Source organism: Lepidochelys olivacea (genome assembly GCF_965140295.1).
Source record: "Lepidochelys olivacea isolate rLepOli2 genome assembly, chromosome: 2".
NCBI lineage: Eukaryota > Metazoa > Chordata > Testudines > Cheloniidae > Lepidochelys > Lepidochelys olivacea.
The window spans coordinates 100893303-100915520 of NC_140412.1; the positions used below are offsets into that span (position 1 = coordinate 100893303).

The following is a 22218-nucleotide window of genomic DNA, read 5'->3' on the forward strand; positions in this document are numbered from 1 at the left end:
GCCAGGAAGAGGGGGAGCTGTTTTCACCACCATCCCCTCTTACACTCCCCACCCATGCAGGGAGGGGGACAAGCTTGCCTAACCCAGGAAAGAAGCTGCCTGCAAGGAAACTGCCTAGCTGCCTCTGGAACCTGGCCTGAAGTGTGAACTTCTGGAGCTGGAGCTGCATTTTGTTCAGAGTTACGAACATTTCAGAGTTATGGACAACCTCCATTCCCAAGATGTCTGTAACTCTGAGGTTCTACTGTATTTTCTTAGCCTTTGATCCTGTTGGAGAAAAACTACAGTAAAATCTCAGAAGGCTCTATTTATATTAATGAAATAGGATCCTAACTAAAGACACTGACAACAAGGAAGAAATAACATGCATAGGAGTCAAAAGGGAATTTAATGAGAATCTCAACATGCCAGATGGCAAGGAAAAAAAAATCTGAAGATGAGAGGAAAAAGGAGCAGTACAATGAACAAAACTGACTGACTTTCAACTTAAGAGGGTTTAGCTATGCTGGTTTTGTTCCAATTACCAGAATATTAAAGTATAACTAGGAGTCACAGAATTCACGTTAGCACAGATGTGCCTAGATTTTAACAAGACTACTTGTTAGAACCTCTAATGGAAGATTATAAATTAGTAACTGAATTGTCTTCTATTTGACACTTTAAAAAAATAATTCTAAATAGATGCAAGTTCTAGTAAGAAAGCATTGGTATGCTGGGATGATTAATGGTTTGCTACATAATCAGTAGTTTTAAAAAGTGTACAGGGAGAAATATATATTAGGTTACTGAAAAATCTTGATTAGGTGACCTTCAGAATTCTTCTTTCCAAAGCAAATATGTAAGGTAAGAAAGGAGGTTTCATCCTGCAAAAGGCTATCCTTTTGGCTTCAGTGGGAGTGGAGGGAGCTCAGCACCCCACAAGATCAATTTCTAACTGCTTACTATTCCTCATGACTATGTCCCAAAGAACAGTTGTTTACACTCTAGGGCCCTGCCTACAAAGCTCTAGACTGAGTGCCTTTCCAGAAAGGACAAGAGTAAAATGGAGATTATTAGCAAGTGGACTAGATCATGCCTCTTTGGATCTGTGCATGGTGATATCCTCCACACACATCTCTCCTCCTCACAAAAGGGGAACTCTGGTGGCATTGATCCCTCCCCAACACTATACAAATTCCTGTGTGTACTGCTGGGATTCATGCAAAACGGGAGGAGGGTAGAACAAGTTGTTTTGGCTTTATGCCACCCTAGGATTCCCTAGGAAACCTCAGTTCTTTTAGGAGAGCTCCTGGCCACTTTGCACTACCTGAGCGATGCAAAGGGGCCAGACAAGAGAGTAAGGATGTGGTACAAAATCTCCAAATTCACCACTTCAGATTCAAATTGCAAACAGAGCAAATCATGAGGAATAATGCATTCAGTGAAAAAAATTTGGAGCTGTCAGGGCAGCAGGCCGGCCCTGTAAACAAATGCAAAAAAATTACCTTTGATTTTTAGCTGTGCACCACTGAAAAGTCCCTGCAAGCAAAAATTGGTACCAACGGTTAAAATGAAACTGTCAGAAGACTAGGGCAGGGATTTTCAGAAGGGCTTAAAGGGTTCAGGTGCTCAACTCTGATTTCCATTAAAGATCAGCTTCCTTTCATTCTCCTGCACTTTTTTACAGATAGAATCATAGGACTGGAAGGGACCTTGAGAGTTCATCTAGTCCTGTCCCCTGGTATTTGTCTAACCTGCTCTTAAAAATCCCCAATGATGGATATTCCACAACCTCCCTAGGCAATTTATTCCAGTGCTTAACCACCCTGACAGTTAGGAAGTTTTTCCTAATGTCCAACCTAAACCTCCCTTGCTGCAATTTAAGCCCGTTGCTTTTTGTCCTATCCTCACAGGTTAAGAAAAACAATGTTTCTCTCTCCTCCTTCCTTGTAACAACCTTCTTTGTACTTTCTTAAAACGGTAATGTCCCCCCTCAGTCTTCTCTTTTTCAGACTAAACAAACCCAATTTTTTCAATCTTCCCTCATAGGTTATGTTTTCTAGACTTTTAATCATTTCTGTCCCTCTTCTCTGGACTCTCTCCAATTAGTCCAAATCCTTTCTGAAATGTGGCGCCCAGAACTGAACACAATACTCCAGTTGAGGCCTAATCAGCGCAGATGGTCTAAAGACTATCACATTTGCTCTTGATTCCAGACTGAACATGCCCTACTTTATTCACCTGCAATTTTACTTTCTTGGCTAATTCTATGGTAGCTGAGTAGTCATTCCTTACCGGGTAGTTTCTAAAAGTCAGAATTTAATTAAGATTGCCATTGTTTTTCTTCCATAAACCCTTTAGATATAGATTCAAAAAGAAAGACAGGTAAAAATTCTGACACATCATCTATACAGGTCTACCCAAAAAAAACACTTCTATTATTCTGTTTACTTTTTGCATCTCACCTTGTACAACAAAAATTTTCAACTCTGCTTCTATAGAGGGACAATTTATACTCCATACCACAGATATGTGTAATTTTCACAGAACAGTGCAAAGAAGGGTTAAAATGCATCAAAACTTAATGTCTCCGTTTCTATTTGTTTTAAGCTTTCTAAAATGTTTTTAAATTTAGTGTGTGTAAAGTGTGACCTGTTCCCCCTAAATTTGCACATAGAACTTAGCTCAGACACAGTAAATATTTGAGTTAGCAGTAATATTTGGCACTTAATGTTGATTGCTTAATTTAGACTCCATATAGGAGATTAAGCTTAAAAACCACCCTCTACAGAATACACAATATGTTCATTTAAAAAAAAAACTGCAACCCAAAAATATTTAATGACTTTGAATTTCTAGATTTTTTTTTTTTTTGAGAGGGGGCATTTTCACAAGGATCTATTTTCAATTGCAGTTTATATTGATACCACAAAGACAATAAGCTTTCAAATAAAAGGGATATTACCACATACTGAAAAGGAGTACTTGTGGCACCTTAGAGACTAACCAATTTATTTGAGCATGAGCTTTCATGAGCAAGTGAGCTGTAGCTCACAAAAGCTTATGCTCAAATAAATTGGTTAGTCTCTAAGGTGCCACAAGTACTCCTTTTCTTTTTGCGAATACAGACTAACACTGCTGTTACTCTGAAACTTACCACATACTGTAAACCATATGCACAACACCTCAGCTTTAAGAATAATTGACACTCGGGCCCTGACTGTCCCCTTTAGATCTGTTGAAGAATCTCTCCACTTATGCAGCACCCTGCCCTCAACTGGCCTGTATCGTAAGGGGCTAGGAACTTGGGAAACATGCATTAGCCCTCTGTTGCTTATTTGAAAATACAGCCTAGGACTATATTATCTCTTCTGTAGAACTAACCTGGGGGCAACTGTTTACAGCATTACTCGAATCCAGCTGAACTACCAGGGACACAGACTATAGGCTTGGGCTCCTGCATATATGCCACATTAGAGGGCAAGCACTGTAGCCCTTCCCCAGGCACCAATGAAATGGGGTAACTTCCAGTAGCAGATCTCCAAATGTTTCTTTTCCCAAAGCCCTTTCATACAGGTTTTTCTGGATGGGCAGGGGCGTGATGCAGGAATTTAAGTTTGACCGCTTTTGGAGAGGCACATTAAACAAACACACACATCATATACATAAACAGCAGGACACATCATTTCAATGAAAATCTCTGCACTGTCGAGCTATCTGAATAAATGTATCCACAAGTTCTTGGATACATTTGGCGGGGTCACAGAGTCAGGGCCATGGCAGCGAGAGAGACACCGCCTCTGGCACTAGGGCCAGAGAAGTTCTATGCCCTCACCACAACCCCAGGGCTGGAAGAACTCGCTATCCCTGCCAGGGGGAGCTCACACACTATATTATCTTTTAAAGACTTCCAATATGCCTGCACAGCAACATAAGCCTAACCTGTCCTGCGTTCACACACCAATTGTGCTAACTTATGGCTGGAGGATCCAAGCCTGATTGCTTTCCTGTGTGCACAGTCCCAGCTTGACTTGGGTCCCCAAAATCCTCTTCCTCACTGTGGCACAGAGCTTGTCCAGAGAAGGGAGCAATGCTGACAGGAAGAAAGCAGCTCCCACCTGCCAGGCCATTGGGGGGTGGGGAGGTCATATCTGCCCTGGCTGTGCTGAGTCATGAGCTCTGCTGCTCCTACTCCCTGCAGGGCAGGCACTTGGTCCTGATCTACTCTCTGGCCATTGCTCCCAGGCAAGCACAGCTCGACAGCATGAACTATCAGGGCATGGAGTAGGAGCTAACCCCAAAACCTCACCACATTGAGAAACTAGAGCCATCACCATCACATAAGGCTGCAGATTTTGGGGCTGGTCCCTCTTCACTGCCCAGGAACCCTGCACAAACGGCCCCAGGAAGAGCAGGGGGGGCCTAGGGGTGAGAGTGGAGTGGGACCAAGCAGCTACCCTGCAGCGTGGGGTAATGGCAGAGTCCCCAGCTCAGTACAGCGAGGGAAGGGATGATCCAAAGCAGCCTGGCTGCTTCCCCTCTCTGCAGGGCAGCAAGTTGGTCCCGCTCCACTCTCTGGCCCCCACTGCCTTCCCTGGGGCTGCATTGGCAGGGGTGACCAGGCAGCGTGCACTATGAGGGTAGTGAGTAGGGGCTAGCCCCAAAACTTCCCCACAGCCTCCCAGTGGCAGCTCTAGTTCCTCCTTGCTGCTGTGCAGCTTGGCCAAAATAGGAAGAAAAGTTGACAGGTGGCTCCTGACTGCCAGGATGTCCACAGTCATCTCTCCAGCAGCTGTTCTGAGCCAGTAGGTCTGCTGTTCACACTTCCTTTAGGACAGCTGCTTGGCCCCTCTTCCGCTGTCTCAGAGGGATAAGGGAGCCCTGGGGAGTGCTGGAGCACACTACACTCCAAGGCCTAGGGATTCATGGTAGCCAGGAACAGCCAGGCTGGAGTGTGTTTTTTTCCTGGGAAATTTCAATTTATGTCAAACTTAAAAACAGACAAAAATAAATTAAAAACCAAACAAAAACCTTCAGTGCACATCCCATTTTAAAAATGAAGAATTGCAAAGTTTCATTGTAATAGTTGGACAGCCCTGGATAGTGATGTCCTAATTATCCTCAGAACAGGTGCACATCCTGTCAATGTGACTCAGCCTAGTGAAGAATCCAATTCTCAGATTAGATGGCAAGTCAGCATAAAGTCTTCTCAAACTGCATTCATTCTACTGAGACCGCCACCAAAAAGAGCTAATTATGCAGTTTATGTGCTCCTTATTAGCACCTGAGTCCCATCAACAGTACCACCAGTTAGAAAACAGGGTGGGCAGTTTTCCCACAATGCAACACCTCTGTAAGGCTGAAGTGTCAACACTGGGGGTACAGGATAGGGTTATTTTGATTGAGGTCTGTACACTGTAGTGTGGATACCAGAGCCCCAGATTCAAGCACAGGTCAGAAAATCCTTAACCTAAGTTAACCAGTGTAGACACACTAGTCCTGGGTTCTGACACAAGTCAGCTGACTTAAGCCCACTAAGCAGAGGCTTATGGTGCTGTGTAGATTTTTCTGCTGAGTTGGAATTAATACATTTGAGAGACAGAAAATCCAATTTTATAGGAATGTGGAAAGACACTAGGGATGTGCTTTTATTCATGATATTGTACATATGAATAGCACAAGTTAAAAACATCACCCTAGAAAATGCAAACAGCAAGATTCCTCTCCTGAAGAGTTATTTCATGATAAGTACAAGTTGTATGTTCCTTTTTTCCTTCGTACTAAGAATCAGCACAGTAAACTCAGTACAGTAGTTAGATAATCAGTTTCACTTACTAGGAACCATAGCTTTAGGTTGAAGATTTCCTAAAGCTTTAGCTCAAGTTGTAGGATAAGTTACAGTCACATCAGTTCAGAGTTCTGGTTGCTAAAAGTAATATTTTGCTCTACTTAGAAAAGTTACCTGTTGTGGAATTTACATAAAATATTTCCCCCCTAAAAAGCAGAACCAATAAAAGAGCTTTTGAGTTGTATGTTTTTTCAAACTAGACAGGATAATGTTTATATGAGATATCCTAATTGTTTCCTTAAGTTTAATTTCACTATGCTTCAGTGATGCTTTTCCAATAAGCAACTGAATTAAGCACGCTGGCTTTTTTAGGGTAGCACTCTGTACTAGTCCTAGGTGTCAGGAAGGTCTTTGAAGCAGGCCATTGTACAGCCTGACATGTAGATCCACGCATTGTATAGGCTACACTTTACATACATTTACAAGCGTTACTGACCCTTAGACCTACCACCACAGAACTTTCTCCATTTTATTTTTAAATAAAAAGTAAAAAAATTGAATTTGTTTCTTTATGTAGAAAGAAAAAACAATTTGAAAGCAGTGCTAGACTGAAAGCAAAGAATATAAGATTATGGGTAAAAGGTAAAATGAACATTGTTTTCATAGACACATGCCCACCAATTTTCATAGTTATTTAGGGCTGAAGGATTCATATTAAATTCAGACAGACAGCCTTAACAAACATTAAAGAAGCAAAGTTACAAGTTTCAGGCAGGTACATACATAACATCTGTTGTAATACAGAAATCAGCATTATCTCAAATGGTTCATTAGAGAATAAAACAGTGTTATACAAAAGATAAACACTACCTTTAGCACTTAAGCAGTGAGTAAAAGGTAGAATTAAGAAGAAAGTGCACAGCAGAAAGTTTCCTGGAAAAGTTCAATTTAAAAAATTTCTTTTCAGCTATTATGCTTTTGTCAGGAAGTGTAGTGAGTTAAGATGGCTTCTGTTTTCTTTCCCAAATTCGTCTCTCCTTTTATTGGTTCTCAGTAGCATGCTTACTCTGACATGTAGAAATGATACATCAGGGCCACAATAATTGCTGCTATTGCTGGGATCACCCAACTGGTCCACCAACTAGAAGGAATCACAGTGAGAATTATTTTCATGCAATGTCTAACAGTTGCTAAATTACAGAGGAGATTTTACTTGTTATAAAAAAAGTTTACTTTGTAATTCTTTTCCACTCTTCAGTTAAGGACAAGAGAGCCTTTGACTGGGGGAGTGTTTAGGATGGTCTAGAACCAAATGCTGGTAATATGCTCTTGCCAGCCAACATGATTGCATGTACAGTTATAAAAACTTAGACTTTGAAACAAAGTTTGCTGATTGGAGAATAAAATTCCAGCCAAACTTAAAGCCATGGCTTGTCGCAACAGAACAGTGCCATTCACTGAAGAGAAGATACAGGTGAGCTTTCCCAATAAAACTTTTGGTACTTCAGTTCCTCTGTGGGAAGTGATATCGAAGATTCTTGAATCACAGGATTCTTCTAGGTAATGAACAGTATTAATGCATGAAGTTCTGGCTGGATTGTGTTGAAATGTGAACATCTGTGCACATTTTAAAATTTTACTACATTGGACCCTCACTAGAACGCATGTCTATATAGCACGAATTCGCATATAACGCGGACACAGCCATGGATCCCAATTTAATTACTTTAATTGCAATTCATTTTAAAGCAGTACCGCACATGGATCCCAAATCCTGCGTTCTAGCAAGGGTACAGGGTATATGTGCTGCTCTATGTTTATCCCAGAATCCTCCTTATATTTAACTTAGATGCAGCAGGACAGACTTTTCTGAGTTGATGCTTATCAATAAGGCAGCCAGAGTAGCTAGCGACAGCAGCAGCACTAGTGAGTAAGATCACCAAGCATCTCCTGCATTAGTAGCATACCAGATCTTCTCTAGAAGAAGGTAAACTTAACTTCAAGATGGAGTGTAAAATCTGCATGGTAAGACTACAACATGCCCTGGAGAGTGCTGAGAGCAAACCTGGGATTTACATATGGCAACAACCTTCACATGTCATCCATTCCTAGGGTCTGACTCCATGGGAAGTTATTCCTAGTTATTCCCTGTGTGGACACATTCTAAAATAAAGAGCTTTCACAGAGGGAGTTCATCAGGAATGCTTTCCTGCTTTAAATTCACTCCTTATCTTACTCCAAATTAACTTCCTAGCATTGATAAGCCCCTAAAATCGACCATCTTATTTGCTAGTAGTTTGAACGGATCAGTATTTTTTCCCCCCACTTCATGGTTACCCTTCCCTAATTCAACGAAGCACCAGTCTTTTAAATTTATGGCATTACAAGCCATACTATACCTGGAATTAGAGTCCACAGTGGTAAGAAGTGTTTCCTGAAAAACAAAGTCATAACTAAGATACTGAACATGAGTGGCAATTTCCCCCCCCCCCCCACTTCCCCACAGAGGGCTGGCTAAAGGAAATGGATTCACCATAACACTTATTTATATCTTTTCCCAACAACTAGCCAAAGCAAGCCACAAATGCAGCTTTCATGCCTGGATGAAGTCAGCCTTATAGTTAAAAGCTTCAGTAGTAATTTGCTAATCAGAGAACATTCTGATCCCATGTTTCCTGCTGCAATTTATACCTCACTTATAACAAAATGGTTACCTAAAATTGTTGCCAAGTCATTTTTTATGTCCCTCTCTTACTAATTAGTGGTTGCATTAACGTCTGTAGTTAAGGTTATATCAAGACTGTTTACATATTCTTTGTGGCCTAAACTTTCCATGCTTGGTTTCAATCTCAGGTAAACATTTCAAAGGTTTAATTATTGCAGTGGAAAAACAATCATTTTAAGACCAAGACTTTTTGGTTGCCAATAATTCAAACTAAATACTCCAAATTTGTACATAAATACTTCTTATTGAGAACAAGGGTGGAGTGATTAATTCACTTGATTAATTTACATCATATTGAAGCTTTGTGAAACTAATTTGAAGTTTTGTGCTACTGCAACTTTAAAGTCAATAAATTAATTTTTTTTAAATGCCACTACTGTTAGGATGTCTTATTCAAACAAACACTGCTACAGGCAAAAACAAAATATTGAACATATAGCAGGTATATAGCTTTACTCACATGAGTAGCCCTATTAACAGTAATGGAACTACCAATGTGCTTGAAGTTAAGCATGTGCATAAGTATTCACAACATCAATGGTTAACATTGTATTCAACAACTTCATTAGTGACATTAGATTGGTGTCATGTCAAAAGCACACTGCTTTAGTGTTAGATATTTAGGCTTCAATACATTAACAAAGTTACTGTGATTTTGAAATCCGGAGCTTAAACTTAGGCTCCTATAACCCCTGGATAGGCACGTAAGGGTGAGATTTCGAAAAACACTTAAGTGACTTTGGAGCACAAATCCCAGTGACTTCAAACAGCAACTCCTAATGGAGGAGTATAGTCTGGTCAAAACATTTCCGTTTTCTTGATTTATGGTAAGTGCAACACATCAGAAGATAGTGTTGGTTGTAAAGATAGCCTGTGCTATTTGCTTATCAATTTTGTGTTGTTCTCACAGGAAACAACGAGCTCCCGGACTTGTCGTTCAGCATAGATCTAAAATGTGAAACTTCCTGATAGAAAATTTAAGGAAAACTGAAATCCCATTAACAATTAGGAAACAAGTACAAATTGCTAGTCTTCCTCCTTCAACTAAAACACAGGATGCTGGGGCTGTTCACAAAAGGAATACCAATTCTTATTGAAAGAGTGAACTCTCTGTAAATCCTTCAGAAACACAAAGCTTGGTCCCACAAACCTGTATGCACAGAATACACATCTTCAGTGTTTATATTCTTTGATGACATTTTTCAAGTGTGCTGCTGCCCTGTTAACCCAGCCCTTAACAGTTCCTCCAGCCAAACAGGAGTAATTGTGAGAACTCACTTATCCACCATCCCATTTACCTCAGGGACATCTGGACTTCAAGACTTAATCATTTAAAATGCTAACTTGCATTGGCAGTTTGTGTTTTAGTATCTTGTTTTTAAAAACAAAAAGAACTGCAATGCCAAAGTTGCACATTTCAACAGAAAGTCAGAAAATAAAGTTAATGTTCTCATTAAAAGCTGCTCAGTGTAGCCGTTAGTTTATGAATTAAACTACTAGTACCTGAAAGTTTGAGTGGTTGCGCAAAGGTAATTCGTAAAGCCATGTGTCTAAAAGCCACTGAGAACTTAAAAATTGGATGGTAACAGACCATGAATCCCAGTGATGATTGAAAACTGGTGATATTCTAAACAAAAAGGTCTCAACTAGGCTTGTAACGGTTTCCATCACTTCACACTAACTCAGACATTTTAGACTTCAGAGAGATATTTAGGATCGTGTATGCTGGTTGTTTTCCTGTGGGTGGTTGTGCTGATTTGTCTATGGGAGAGTAGTATAGATTTGTGGTGAATGAGGGGTTTGTGATGCCATGAGGGGCTGAGAGTCTAGATTGTTGTGTCTGCTGATTGTTGTGTGGGCAGTTGCATTGATTTTTGTCTGGGAGGATTGTACTGGGAGATTTGTATTGCTTTGTGCAGGAGGCAGTTGGGATAAGTAATCCACTATCTGTACAGTCTCCCCCATACAACCATTGAAATGGCTGTATGCAAATTAACTGTACATTAACTTAGATATCAGGATACTCTAGGAAAGCATTTCTAAAGTGGGGGTCACACAAAGCCCCAGGTGCCCTGTTGGGCTGAAGCCCCAAGGTCTCCCCACTGCTGGGCAGCTGAAGCCCAGAACCCCAAGCTTGCCCCCCTCCCCACTTCTCCCAGCTGAAGCCCTGAGTTTTTATAGCATGTTGGGATGGCCTCAAAGAAAAAAGGTTGAGAATGCCTGCTCTAGGACTCTTGACATGGCATAGATAGTGCCTTACTGTAGCTATGCACCACGTGGCTGTAATCTGTAAAGTCAAAATGACGGAAAATTTAAAAACTGGAGGGTAACAGATCGTAAAACCTAGTGATAGTCTGAACAAAAATATCCTCCGATTATGTTTCTTGCTGTTTCCAGAGCTTCAAGCTGACTCTAGAGACATAATAGGCTTCAGAGTGACACAAAGTGACAATCCTGGAATCTTGTTGTATAGAATACATGATTTAATTGTTAAACATATAGAACAGGGGTGAGCTAATGTTACTAAAGTACTTTTAAAATTTTTAGGGAGTAAGAGGAAATGTATACTTTTTCAAAGCAAATGGGGGGGGGGGGCTCTCAAAGTTAATGCTCTCTTTATAATAGCAGCAAGACATCCCTGACTGGGTGGTAAGTCTGCAGGAAACTAAATTTTGGAACAGATAATTATCAAGCAAGATTACGCAGTTTAATCTAATTGCCTACTGGGCATTCTGCTGCACCTACTACAGGTGTACTAGCATCAGAATCTAAACAAACCCTGGCCCTCATAATTTGCTGCTTACTTCCAACTTGCTGGACCACTTCTACTAATTCCTGTGGCTTTATTTTAATTATAGATGCATCCATAACAGATGCTTTTGGATGTATGTCCTGTAAATAAAGTAGTACTAAAAAAAAAATCCGTGGTGGTAATATTCTGTGTTTACCTAATCTAAAATGTTTCAGGGGTTGATAGAAAAGTATAGTAACTCAGACTTGACGCAATTATATTCTAGCTTCAACTTAATTGTTTAGAGGTGTGGTAACTGTCATGCTTGTAATATTTGTGAATTGTGTCCATTTTGCCAAGAGCTATACTGCAAAAGTTGAGGTAATTAGAAACCCTTCAGCTTTGTCCCCAACTGTTCTTACAAAACTTAAACAGACAACTTAATAAACTTTTCCTAAAAGTTTAACTTTTACACTTAACACAAGATTATTTTTATATAAAATCTAGAAAAAAATAGTTAATTTGTACATTTGGTGGCACTTTCTATATAGCGAAACAGAGACTGGAATTAATTTCCTATTTTGTTTGGGAGGATTTTTGTTTTGGCAAGAACAGAAGAAAACATTTAGTCAAGAGGAAAGGGTTACTGTAAAGCCACACAGATTGACAGCAAGTCTCAGGGCAAGTACAGTACTTTACTTGAAAAATAAAACCTTAAAGTAGTTTAAACTTGATCTTCATGTCCTTTTGTCTTTAAGTAGGTACACTGTGTGCAAAAAGCCTCAGTGTCCAGATGAAACACTGGATTTGAGATTTCAGAGTGATGACACTTACCACTGGTTTCTTAATTTTGTCTCTGTCATCCTGCAAGAAAATAAAGGGAAAAAAGGTTAGACAAGAATTAAGTGTATCAAACAGGATTTCTGAGAAGGTCACTAGTTTCAGTTAATGCTGTGCTACTAATTTTTTTCACAGTAGAGACTTATGGTAGTGGAAGGCAGCTGCATGATCTTAAGTTATCTAGTAGGCTGTGGGTCTGGCAACAGAATAGGCCCACTGCTCCTCCTGCATCTCGTAAGAGGCAACTAAAAGGGGGCTGCCTGGAGAGAGACAGGCAAATTTCTAACCTGGCGGAGCCCAAGACACAAACATATGATAAGCAAGTCAACCATGTACATACTGGATTGATCACACCCTGGGTTAATAATGACCACACCATCAGTCTCCCACCAGGGTGGACACGACAAGCATACTACTGGCGTAACCCCAACCAAGAGGATCCGTGGAAGAGATATCGCCACCATAGTCACATGGAATGTAGGGACATTCAGACAAATAGGGAGATTGAAAGAACTCACATATGAAATGGAACAATACACCTGGCACCTCCTAGGAATCTCTGAGGTCTGATGGAAGAACTGTGGAGAGGCACTAACGGAAGAAGGCCACGTACTCTATTACAGTGGAGAGGACAAACATGGCAACAATGTAGGATTTGTGCATAAAGATACCAAGAATTCAGTATTAGGATGCCGCCCAATGTCCACCAGGCTTATTTCCATCCTTCTAAAGTCAGTGCCATTTAATATCACAGTGGTACAAGTCTACGCCCCTACATCAGTATGATGATGAGCAAACTGAAAATTTTTACAATCAGTTCCAAGACATCATTGATACGGTACACAAGAAAGATATCCTGATTGTACAGGGAGATTGGAACGCTAAAGTAGGTACTGCTGCACAGGCAGACTGGTGAGATTGTGGCCCTTCCCGTAATGCAACCACCAATGAGACAGGATTGAGGCTTTTTGAGTTTGTCAGCTATAATCATCTGGTTCTGGCAAACATTAGGAGCACATAAAGCATGCAGGCAATCAACATGGCACACACCTAATGGTCTAAATCACAGCCAGATCGACTACAACATGGTGCAAAACTGATTTAGTTCTGGGATTAACAGAGCTAAAACAAAGAGCTTCCCCAGTGCTGATACTGGAAGTGATCACAACCTTGTGATGCTAAGTTTTTGGCTGCGGCTAAGGAAATTCGGGCCAAAATTCACCAGAACCAAGTTTGACTTGGAAAGACTCAGACTGAAACATTGCAGAGTCATTCCAATGATCAGCAGAAAATTTGCCCTGCTGCTTGCTCTAGAGGACGACGTAGAAGCAACGACCAACAATTTCAACACTAATGAATGAGGCAGCAATGGACATCCTTGGGAAACATCGTAAGACAAACCGATGGGTCATAAATGAAACACTACATGTGTGACATCAGAAGAGAACTTGAGACACAAGAACAGCACTGAGGAAAGCTGATAAATACAGAGCGATTAGCAGAAAGATCAAGAAAGTAATGAAGGTGGACAAGGAGATATGGATTGAAAAACTATGCTCTAAAATTGAAGAGTATCAATAATAAAAATAGCAAACAAGCCTTCCAGGTTGTAAAAGATCTGACGAAGAAAAGATGGACCAAAGCTAACAATTCAAGACAAAGAAGGGAACAGAAGAAAGGGACATCATCAATAGGTGGACAAACTACTGCTCTGATCTATGCAACCACAAGACAAGTGGAGATCTTAGTGTCCTAGACAGCCCAGATTCAACAGAGGAGGAGAACTTTCCAATACAACATGAAGAAGTGCAGATGCTGTGAAATCACTCAAGAACGGAAAAGCTATAGGTATTGACAACATCCCAGCTGCACTGATGAAATTTGGAGGAGAAATAGTAAGATGTACTCACCAAGATCTGCAACAAGATCTGGCAGACCAGTGAGTGGCCCTCCACATGGACACAGTCACTAATCACTCTGACAAAGAAAGACAACCTGCAATTGTGTCAAAATTACCAGACCATAAGTTTAATTAGCCACCCCAGCAAAGTGATGTTGAAAGTCATTGAACAGACTGAAGCCACACTCAGGGAATATCATCGCTGGCTAGCTTTTGTGCCAGAAGTACCACCACAGAACAGGTTTCAACCTTCATGTTCAATGTGATAAGCACTTACAACACTAACAGGACATTTACCACATCTTTGATTACCTCAATACAGCGTTTGACAGAGTATGGCATGAAGCTCTGAGCAACCATGAAGTAGTACAATGTTTGTCATAAGCTTATTGTTACCATTAAAGAACTGGTTTCAGAGTAACAGCCATGTTAGTCTGTATTCGCAAAAAGAAAAGGAGTACTTGTGGCACCTTAGAGACTAACCAATTTATTTGAGCATAAGCTTTCATGAGCTACAGCTCACTTCATCGGATGCATACTGTGGAAAGTGTAGAAGATCTTTTATACACACAAAGCATGAAAAAATACCTCCCCCCACCCCACTCTCCTGCTGACAATAGCTTATCTAAAGTGATCACTCTCCTTACAATGTGTATGATAATCAAGGTGGGCCATTTCCAGCACAAATTCAGGGTTGAACAAGAACGTCTGGGGGGGAGGGGGGGTTAGGAAAAAACAAGGGGAAATAGGTTACCTTGCATAATAACTTCGGCTTAAATAGAGACTGGGAGTGGCTAAGTTAATTGTATCCAATTTGCAAATGAATTCCAATTCAACAGTTTCTCGCTGGAGTCTGGATTTGAAGTTTTTTTGTTGAAGAATTGCAACTTTCATGTCTGTAATCGCGTGACCAGAGAGATTGAAGTGTTCTCCGACTGGTTTATGAATGTTAGAATTCTTGACGTCTGATTTGTGTCCATTTATTCTTTTACGTAGAGACTGTCCAGTCTGACCAATGTACATGGCAGAGGGGCATTGCTGGCACATGATGGCATATATCACATTGGTGGATGTGCAGGTGAACGAGCCTCTGATAGTGTGGCTGATGTTATTAGGCCCTGTGATGGTGTCCCCTGAATAGATATGCGGGCACAGTTGGCAACAGGCTTTGTTGCAAGGATAGGTTCCTGGGTTAGTGGTTCTGTTGTGTGGTATGTGGTTGCTGGTGAGTATTTGCTTCAGTTTGGGGGGCTGTCTGTAGGCAAGGACTGGCCTGTCTCCCAGGATTTGAGAGAGTGTTGGGTCATCCTTCAAGATAGGTTGTAGATCCTTAATGATTTGAAGGGGTTTTAGTTGGGGGCTGAAGGTGACGGCTAGTGGCGTTGTTATTTTCTTTTTTAGGCCTGTCTTGTAGTAGGAGACTTCTGGGAACTCTTCTGGCTCTATCAATCTGTTTCTTCACTTACGCAGGTGGGTATTGTAGTTGTAAGAATGTTTGATAGAGCTCTTGTAGGTGTTTGTCTGAGGGGTTGGAGCAAATGCGGTTGTATCGCAGAGCTTGGCTGTAGACGATGGATCGTGTGGTGTGGTCAGGGTGAAAGCTGGAGACATGTAGGTAGGAATAGCAGTCAGTATGTTTCTGGTATAGGGTGGTGTTTACGTGACCATCGTTTATTAGCACTGTAGTGTCCAGGAAGTAGATCTCTTGTGTGGACTGGACCAGGCTGAGGTTGATGGTGGGATGGAAATCGTTGAAATCATGGTGGAATTCCTCAAGGGCTTCTTTTCCATGGGTCCAGATGATGAAGGTGTCATCAATATAGTGTAAGTAGAGTAGGGGCATTAGGGGACGAAAGCTGAGGAAGCGTTGTTCTAAGTCAGCCATAAAAATGTTGGCATACTGTGGGGCCATGTGGGTACCCATAGCAGTGCCGCTGATCTGAAGGTATACATTGTCCCCAAATGTGAAACAGTTATGGGTGAGGACAAAGTCACAAAGTTCAGCCACCAGGTTAGCTGTGACATCATCGCGGATAGTGTTCTTGACGGCTTGTAGTCCATCTTTGTGTGGAATGTTGGTGTAGAGGGCTTCTACATTCATAGTGGCCAGGATGGTGTTTTCAGGAAGATCACCGATGGATTGTAGTTTCCTCAGGAAGTCAGTGGTGTCTCGAAGGTAGCTGGGAGGGCTGGTAGCGTAGGGCCTGAGGAGGGAGTCTACATAGCCAGACAATCCTGCTGTCAGGGTGCCAATGCCTGAGATGATGGTGCGCCCAGGATTTCCAGGTTTATGGATCTTGGGTAGTAGATAGAATATCCCAGGTCGGGGTTCCAGGGGTGTATCTGTGCGGATTTGATCTTGTGCTTTTTCAGGGAGTTTCTTGAGCAAATTCTGTAGTTTCTTTTGGTAACTCTCAGTGGGATCAGAGGGTAATGGCTTGTAGAAAGTGGTGTTGGAGAGCTGCCAAGCAGCCTCTTGTTCATATTCTGACCTATTCATGATGACAACAGCACCTCCTTTGTCAGCCTTTTTGATTATGATGTCAGAATTGTTTCTGAGGCTGTGGATGGCATTGTGTTCCGCACAGCTGAGGTTATGGGGCAAGTGATGCTGCTTTTCCACAATTTCAGCCCGTGCACGTCGGCGGAAGCACTCTATGTAGAAGTCCAGTCTGCTGTTTCAACCTTCAGGAGGAGTCCACCTAGAATCCTTCTTTTTGTAGTGTTGGTAGGGAGGTCTCTGTGGATTAGTATGTTGTTCAGAGGTATGTTGGAAATATTCCTTGAGTCGGAGACATCGAAAATAGGATTCTAGGTCACCACAGAACTCTATCATGTTTGTGGGGGTGGAGGGGCAGAAGGAGAGGCCCCGAGATAGGACAGCTGCTTCTGCTGGGTTGAGAGTATAGTTGGATAGGTTAACAATATTGCTGGGTGGGTTGAGGGAACCATTGCTGTGGCCCCTTGTGGCATGTAGTAGTTTAGAAAGTTTAGTGTCCTTTTTCTTTTGTAGAGAAGCAAAGTGTGTGTTGTAAATGGCTTGTCTAGTTTTAGTAAAGTCCAGCCCCGGGGAAGTTTGTGTGGAAGCTTGGTTTTTTTTTTTTTATGAGTATCCGTTTTCGAGAGCTCATTCTTAATCTTTCCCTGTTTGCTGTAGAGGATGTTGATCAGGTGATTCTTCAGTTTCTTTGAGAGCGTGTGGCACAAGCTGTCAGCATAGTCTGTGTGGTATGTATATTGTAATGGATTTTTTACCTTCAGTCCTTTTGATACGATGTCCATCTGTTTGCATTTGGAAAGGAAGATGTCTGTCTGTATCTATACAAGTTTTTTCATGCAGTTGATAGATTTCCACTCCATACGGCTAAATGCAGTGCCTTGCATAATGACAGGTTTCAGAGTAACAGCCGTGTTAGTCGGTATTCCCACCATCAACCTCAGCCTGGACCAGTCCACACAAGAGATCCACTTCCTGGACACTACAGTGCTAATAAATGATGGTCACATAAACACCACCCTATACCGGAAACCTACTGACCGCTATTCCTACCTACATGCCTCCAGCTTTCACCCTGACCACACCACACGATCCATCGTCTACAGCCAAGCTCTGCGATACAACCGCATTTGCTCCAACCCCTCAGACAGAGACAAACACCTACAAGAGCTCTATCAAGCATTCTTACAACTACAATACCCACCTGCTGAAGTGAAGAAACAGATTGACAGAGCCAGAAGAGTTCCCAGAAGTCTCCTACTACAGGACAGGCCCAACAAAGGAAATAACAGAACGCCACTAGCAGTCACCTTCAGCCCCCAACTAAAACCCCTCCAACATATTATTAAGGATCTACAACCTATCTTGAAGGATGACCCAACACTCTCTCAAATCCTGGGAGACAGGCCAGTCCTTGCCTACAGACAGCCCCCCAAACTGAAGCAAATACTCACCAGCAACCACACAACAGAACCACTAACCCAGGAACCTATCCTTGCAACAAAGCCTGTTGCCAACTGTGCCCACATATCTATTCAGGGGACACCATCACAGGGCCTAATAACATCAGCCACACTATCAGAGGCTCGTTCACCTGCACATCCACCAATGTGATATATGCCATCATGTGCCAGCAATGCCCCTCTGCCATGTACATTGGTCAAACTGGACAGTCTCTACGTAAAAGAATAAAATGGACACAAATCAGACGTCAAGAATTCTAACATTCATAAACCAGTCGGAGAACACTTCAATCTCTCTGGTCACGCGATTACAGACATGAAAGTTGCAATTCTTCAACAAAAAAACTTCAAATCCAGACTCCAGCGAGAAACTGTTGAATTGGAATTCATTTGCAAATTGGATACAATTAACTTAGGCTTGAATAGAGACTGGGAGTGGCTAAGTCATTATGCAAGGTAACCTATTTCCCCTTGTTTTTTCCTAACCCCCCCTCCCCCCCAGACGTTCTTGTTCAACCCTGGATTTGTGCTGGAAATGGCCCACCTTGATTATCAAACACATTGTAAGGAGAGTGATCACTTTAGATAAGCTATTGCCAGCAGGAGAGTGGGGTGGGGGGGGGAGGTATTTTTTCATGCTTTGTGTGTATAAAAGATCTTCTACACTTTCCACAGTATGCATCCGATGAAGTGAGCTGTAGCTCACGAAAGCTTATGCTCAAATAAATTGGTTAGTCTCTAAGGTGCCACAAGTACTCCTTTTCTTTTTTCATTAAAGAACTGTATGCCAAGGCCAGCAGTGCAGTTCTCAATGGCACAATAGGAGAGTGGTTTCGCACCACTGCTGGAGTCCAGCAAGGTTGCCTTCTTTTGCACACACTGTTCAACATCTATTTGGAGTGCATTATGACTGATGCCCTAGAAGATCACATATGCAGAGTCAGTATTGAGGGGGCGAAAAAACTCAGTGGACAAGAGCTGGAGACAGTGAAATAGTTCAAGTATTTCGGGAGAAACACTGATGAATGATCAAAGGCCGAAATTCTGGCAAGAACTGTGCAAACAGCAGCAGCACTGACAAAGCTAAAGCCAATTTGGAGGAATAAGAACACCGCCCTGGAATCCAAACTGAAACTGCTGCATGCATTGGTCATCTCCATTTTTCTGTATGGATGTGAGACATGGAGCCTTACAGAAGAACCTGAATGGAAAATACAGATAGTAGAGATGAGATACTTTGGTAAAATCCTGGGCATCTCCTACTTTGACCACATCACTAAGAGGTCTGCAACATCATCACCCAATGCACTGGATCATTTGAAGACCTCCTGGTGAACATGAAGTGCAAGCTGAAGTGGTACAGCCATGTAACAAGATCTGGCCTATCCGAGATCATCCTTCAAGGAACAGTACAGGGGAAGAGAAGAAGAGGGAGACTGAAGAAGAGATGGACTGACAACATAAAAGAGTGGACAGGAATGGACTTTGTGGAGACCTCAAGCACTGACACACAATCGTTAGGGGTGGAGACAATTAGTTGATTGCTCATCAATGATGGTGCCCCAATGACCAATGCAGTTATGGGAGCGGTGATGACGATAACAACATCATTTGCTTATAAATAATTTCCAGAATGTTTCCTTATTCAACTGAATGCAACTCTCCAATGCATTTCAAAATTCCATCACGAGCAGATTCATATTTCCTATGTTCCTAAAAGATACACATTCCTTTAGTAGACTGTAACAAACTGAACAATTACCCTGATTTGATAGCCCCTTCCACCATTCACACATGAACAATACATAGAAGCAAACTAATCAAGGTCCCATGTGCTTTGTGGCATTCTGTTGCAATGGCCTTGAATTCTATAGCACCCTAAGGCAACAGATGAAGTCTGTGACAGTCAGGTTAAGTTTTTAAAAGGCAGTTTATAAATGCATAAATTATGAACCACACACAGTATGAAGCCAGTGTTTGTTATACCGCAGATAACTGTATGCATAACAGAATCACAGACGTTGTCAAGTCAACAGAAGCTGGAGATTGGTAGTTAAGTGAAGGACAGCTGGGTCTTTTATGTGACATGGTGAAGCAGTTTAGGGTTAGCACACTGGCTGCATATTTCTACTATAATACCCAAACATAAAATAATTAATGTTGATATTGTCATCTTTGTTTCAGAATCTTCAGTATGAGTTAGTGTGGCAGCTCACCTTAGATTTGTTTTTCCAAATTTTCTCCAGCCTCAGGGAGACATCGGATCATTTTAGTAGTAGTATTACCATAGAAACTAGGAGCCTAGTTATGGACCAGAACCTCATTGTACTAGGTGATGTACAAGTAGAAGCAGAACAAAAAAGAAGGCTCTCAACTCCAAAGTAAATTAAGAGAGACACGAGATGGCTACAGATAAAAGGGGGATTACAAGGAAACAATACTGGTCAACACAATAGGCAGTGGCATCAACACACCAGCGAACCTGAACACTGACCAATTTTTCTAGGCATCAGAGCAAAGGAGAGTTAGGATAGGCAATGAAGGGCCTTGAAAGTAACTTATGTTTGATGTGAAAGAGAAAAGGGAGTCAGTGGAGGGATGTAAACAGGGTGAGATGGTCAAAGAGACAGTGGGCTAGGAAAATGACCTTTGCAGCAGCTTCTGAATGGATATGAATGGGGCACGATTGCATTTGTCTGGGCCAGAGAAAAAGATTGTATTCAGTAACGGAGACATGAGTTGATAAGAGTCTGGAGGAATTTTAGCTGAGTGGATAAACAGGAACGGTTGTATCTTAGCCCTGGTCTACACTACGGGGTTAGGTCAAATTTAGCCGCATTAGGTCGATTTTAAAATGAGTGCGTCCACACAACCAACCCTCTTCCATCAACCTAAAGGGCTCTTAAAATCAACTTCTGTACTCCCCCGTGGCGAGGGGAGTAGCACTAAAATTGACCTTGCTGGGTCGAATTTGGGATAGTGCAGACACAATTCGATGGTATTGGCATCCGGGAGCTATCCCAGAGTCCTCCAGTGTGACCACTCTGGATAGCGCTTTGAACTCTGAAGCACTAGCCAGATACACAGGAAAAGCCCTGGGAAATTTTGAATTTAATTTCTTGTTTGGTCAGAGTGGCGAGCTCAGCACCACACGTGACCATGCAGTCCCCCCAGAATCGCAAACAAGCTCCAGCATGGACCAAAAGGGAGACAATGGATCTGATTGCTGTATGGGGGGAAGAATCTGTGCAGGCCAAACCCTGATTAAAAAAGAAATGTAAACATATACGCCAAAAATCGCACTGGGCATGGTGGAGAGAGGCTACAACAGGGACACACAGCAGTGCTTCATGAAAGTTAAGGCGCTCAAGCAAGCCTACTAAAAGGCAAAAGGAGGCAAATGGTCACTCTGGGTCAGAGCCCCACACATGCTGCTTCTATGATCAGCTGCATGGCATTCTAGGGGGGGACCCTACCACTACCCCACCACCTGTCCGTGGACACCGGCAAGGGCGGGGGATTCTCACGCAACAGGGAGGAGGATTTTGTGGATGAGAAAGAGGAGGAGGAGAAGAATGTGCAGCAGGCAAGCCGTGAATCCATTCTCCCCGGCAGCCAGAACCTTTTCCTCACCCTGGAGCCAATACCCTCCCAAGGCGGGATCCCCAACACTGAAGCCAGAGAAGGCACTTCTGAGTGCATATTTGTAACTACAGTACAGGGTTTAAAAGCAATAGTGTTTAATATTTGCTTTGCCCTGAAGAATTGGGATGGATTTGCAGCCAGTACAGGTACTGGAAAGGTCTGTTAACGTGTCTGGGGACGGAGCGGGAATCCTCTAGGGACATCTTCATGAAACTCTCCTGGAGGTACTCAGAAAGCCTTTGCAGAATGTTTCTGGGGAGGGCTGCCTTATTTCGTCCTCCATGGTAGGACACTTTACCATGCCAAGCCAGTAGCAAGTAGTCTGGAATCACTGCAGCACAAAGCATGGCAGCGAATGGTCCTGGGATTTGGTCACATTCAAGCAACATTTGGTCTTTATCTTTCTGTGTTAGCCTCAGGAGAGTGATGTAATTCATGGTCACCTGGTTGAAATAGGAGAGTTTTTGTAAAGGAACAGTAAAAGGACCCTGTTCATGTTGGGTTGTTTGCGATTGGCTAAAAGGGCTCATCCTGGAGAATAGCCACGCGGCAGGGGGAGGGGTGAAGGGCTCATCCTGGAGAATAGCCACGCAGCAGGGGGAGGGGGAGGGGTGTGCTGCACATCCACCCCAAAACCATAGCCCCTCCTT

General features: G+C 42.3%; 1 protein-coding gene across 1 annotated transcript in view; it reads right to left on the minus strand.

Annotated features, from left to right (window-relative positions):
• Positions 1-5601: 5601 nt before the first annotated feature.
• The window catches only part of CYB5A (cytochrome b5 type A), a 28479-nt gene continuing 11862 nt past the window's right edge, over positions 5602-22218 (minus strand). The window contains exons 3-5 of the mRNA XM_084621281.1: positions 12058-12087; positions 8167-8201; positions 5602-6908 (exon numbers count right to left, since the gene is read on the minus strand). Of these exons, the coding sequence (XP_084477407.1) occupies positions 6830-6908; positions 8167-8201; positions 12058-12087 (144 nt within the window). The 3' untranslated portion in view covers positions 5602-6829. The remainder of the gene's footprint in view (positions 6909-8166; positions 8202-12057; positions 12088-22218) is intronic.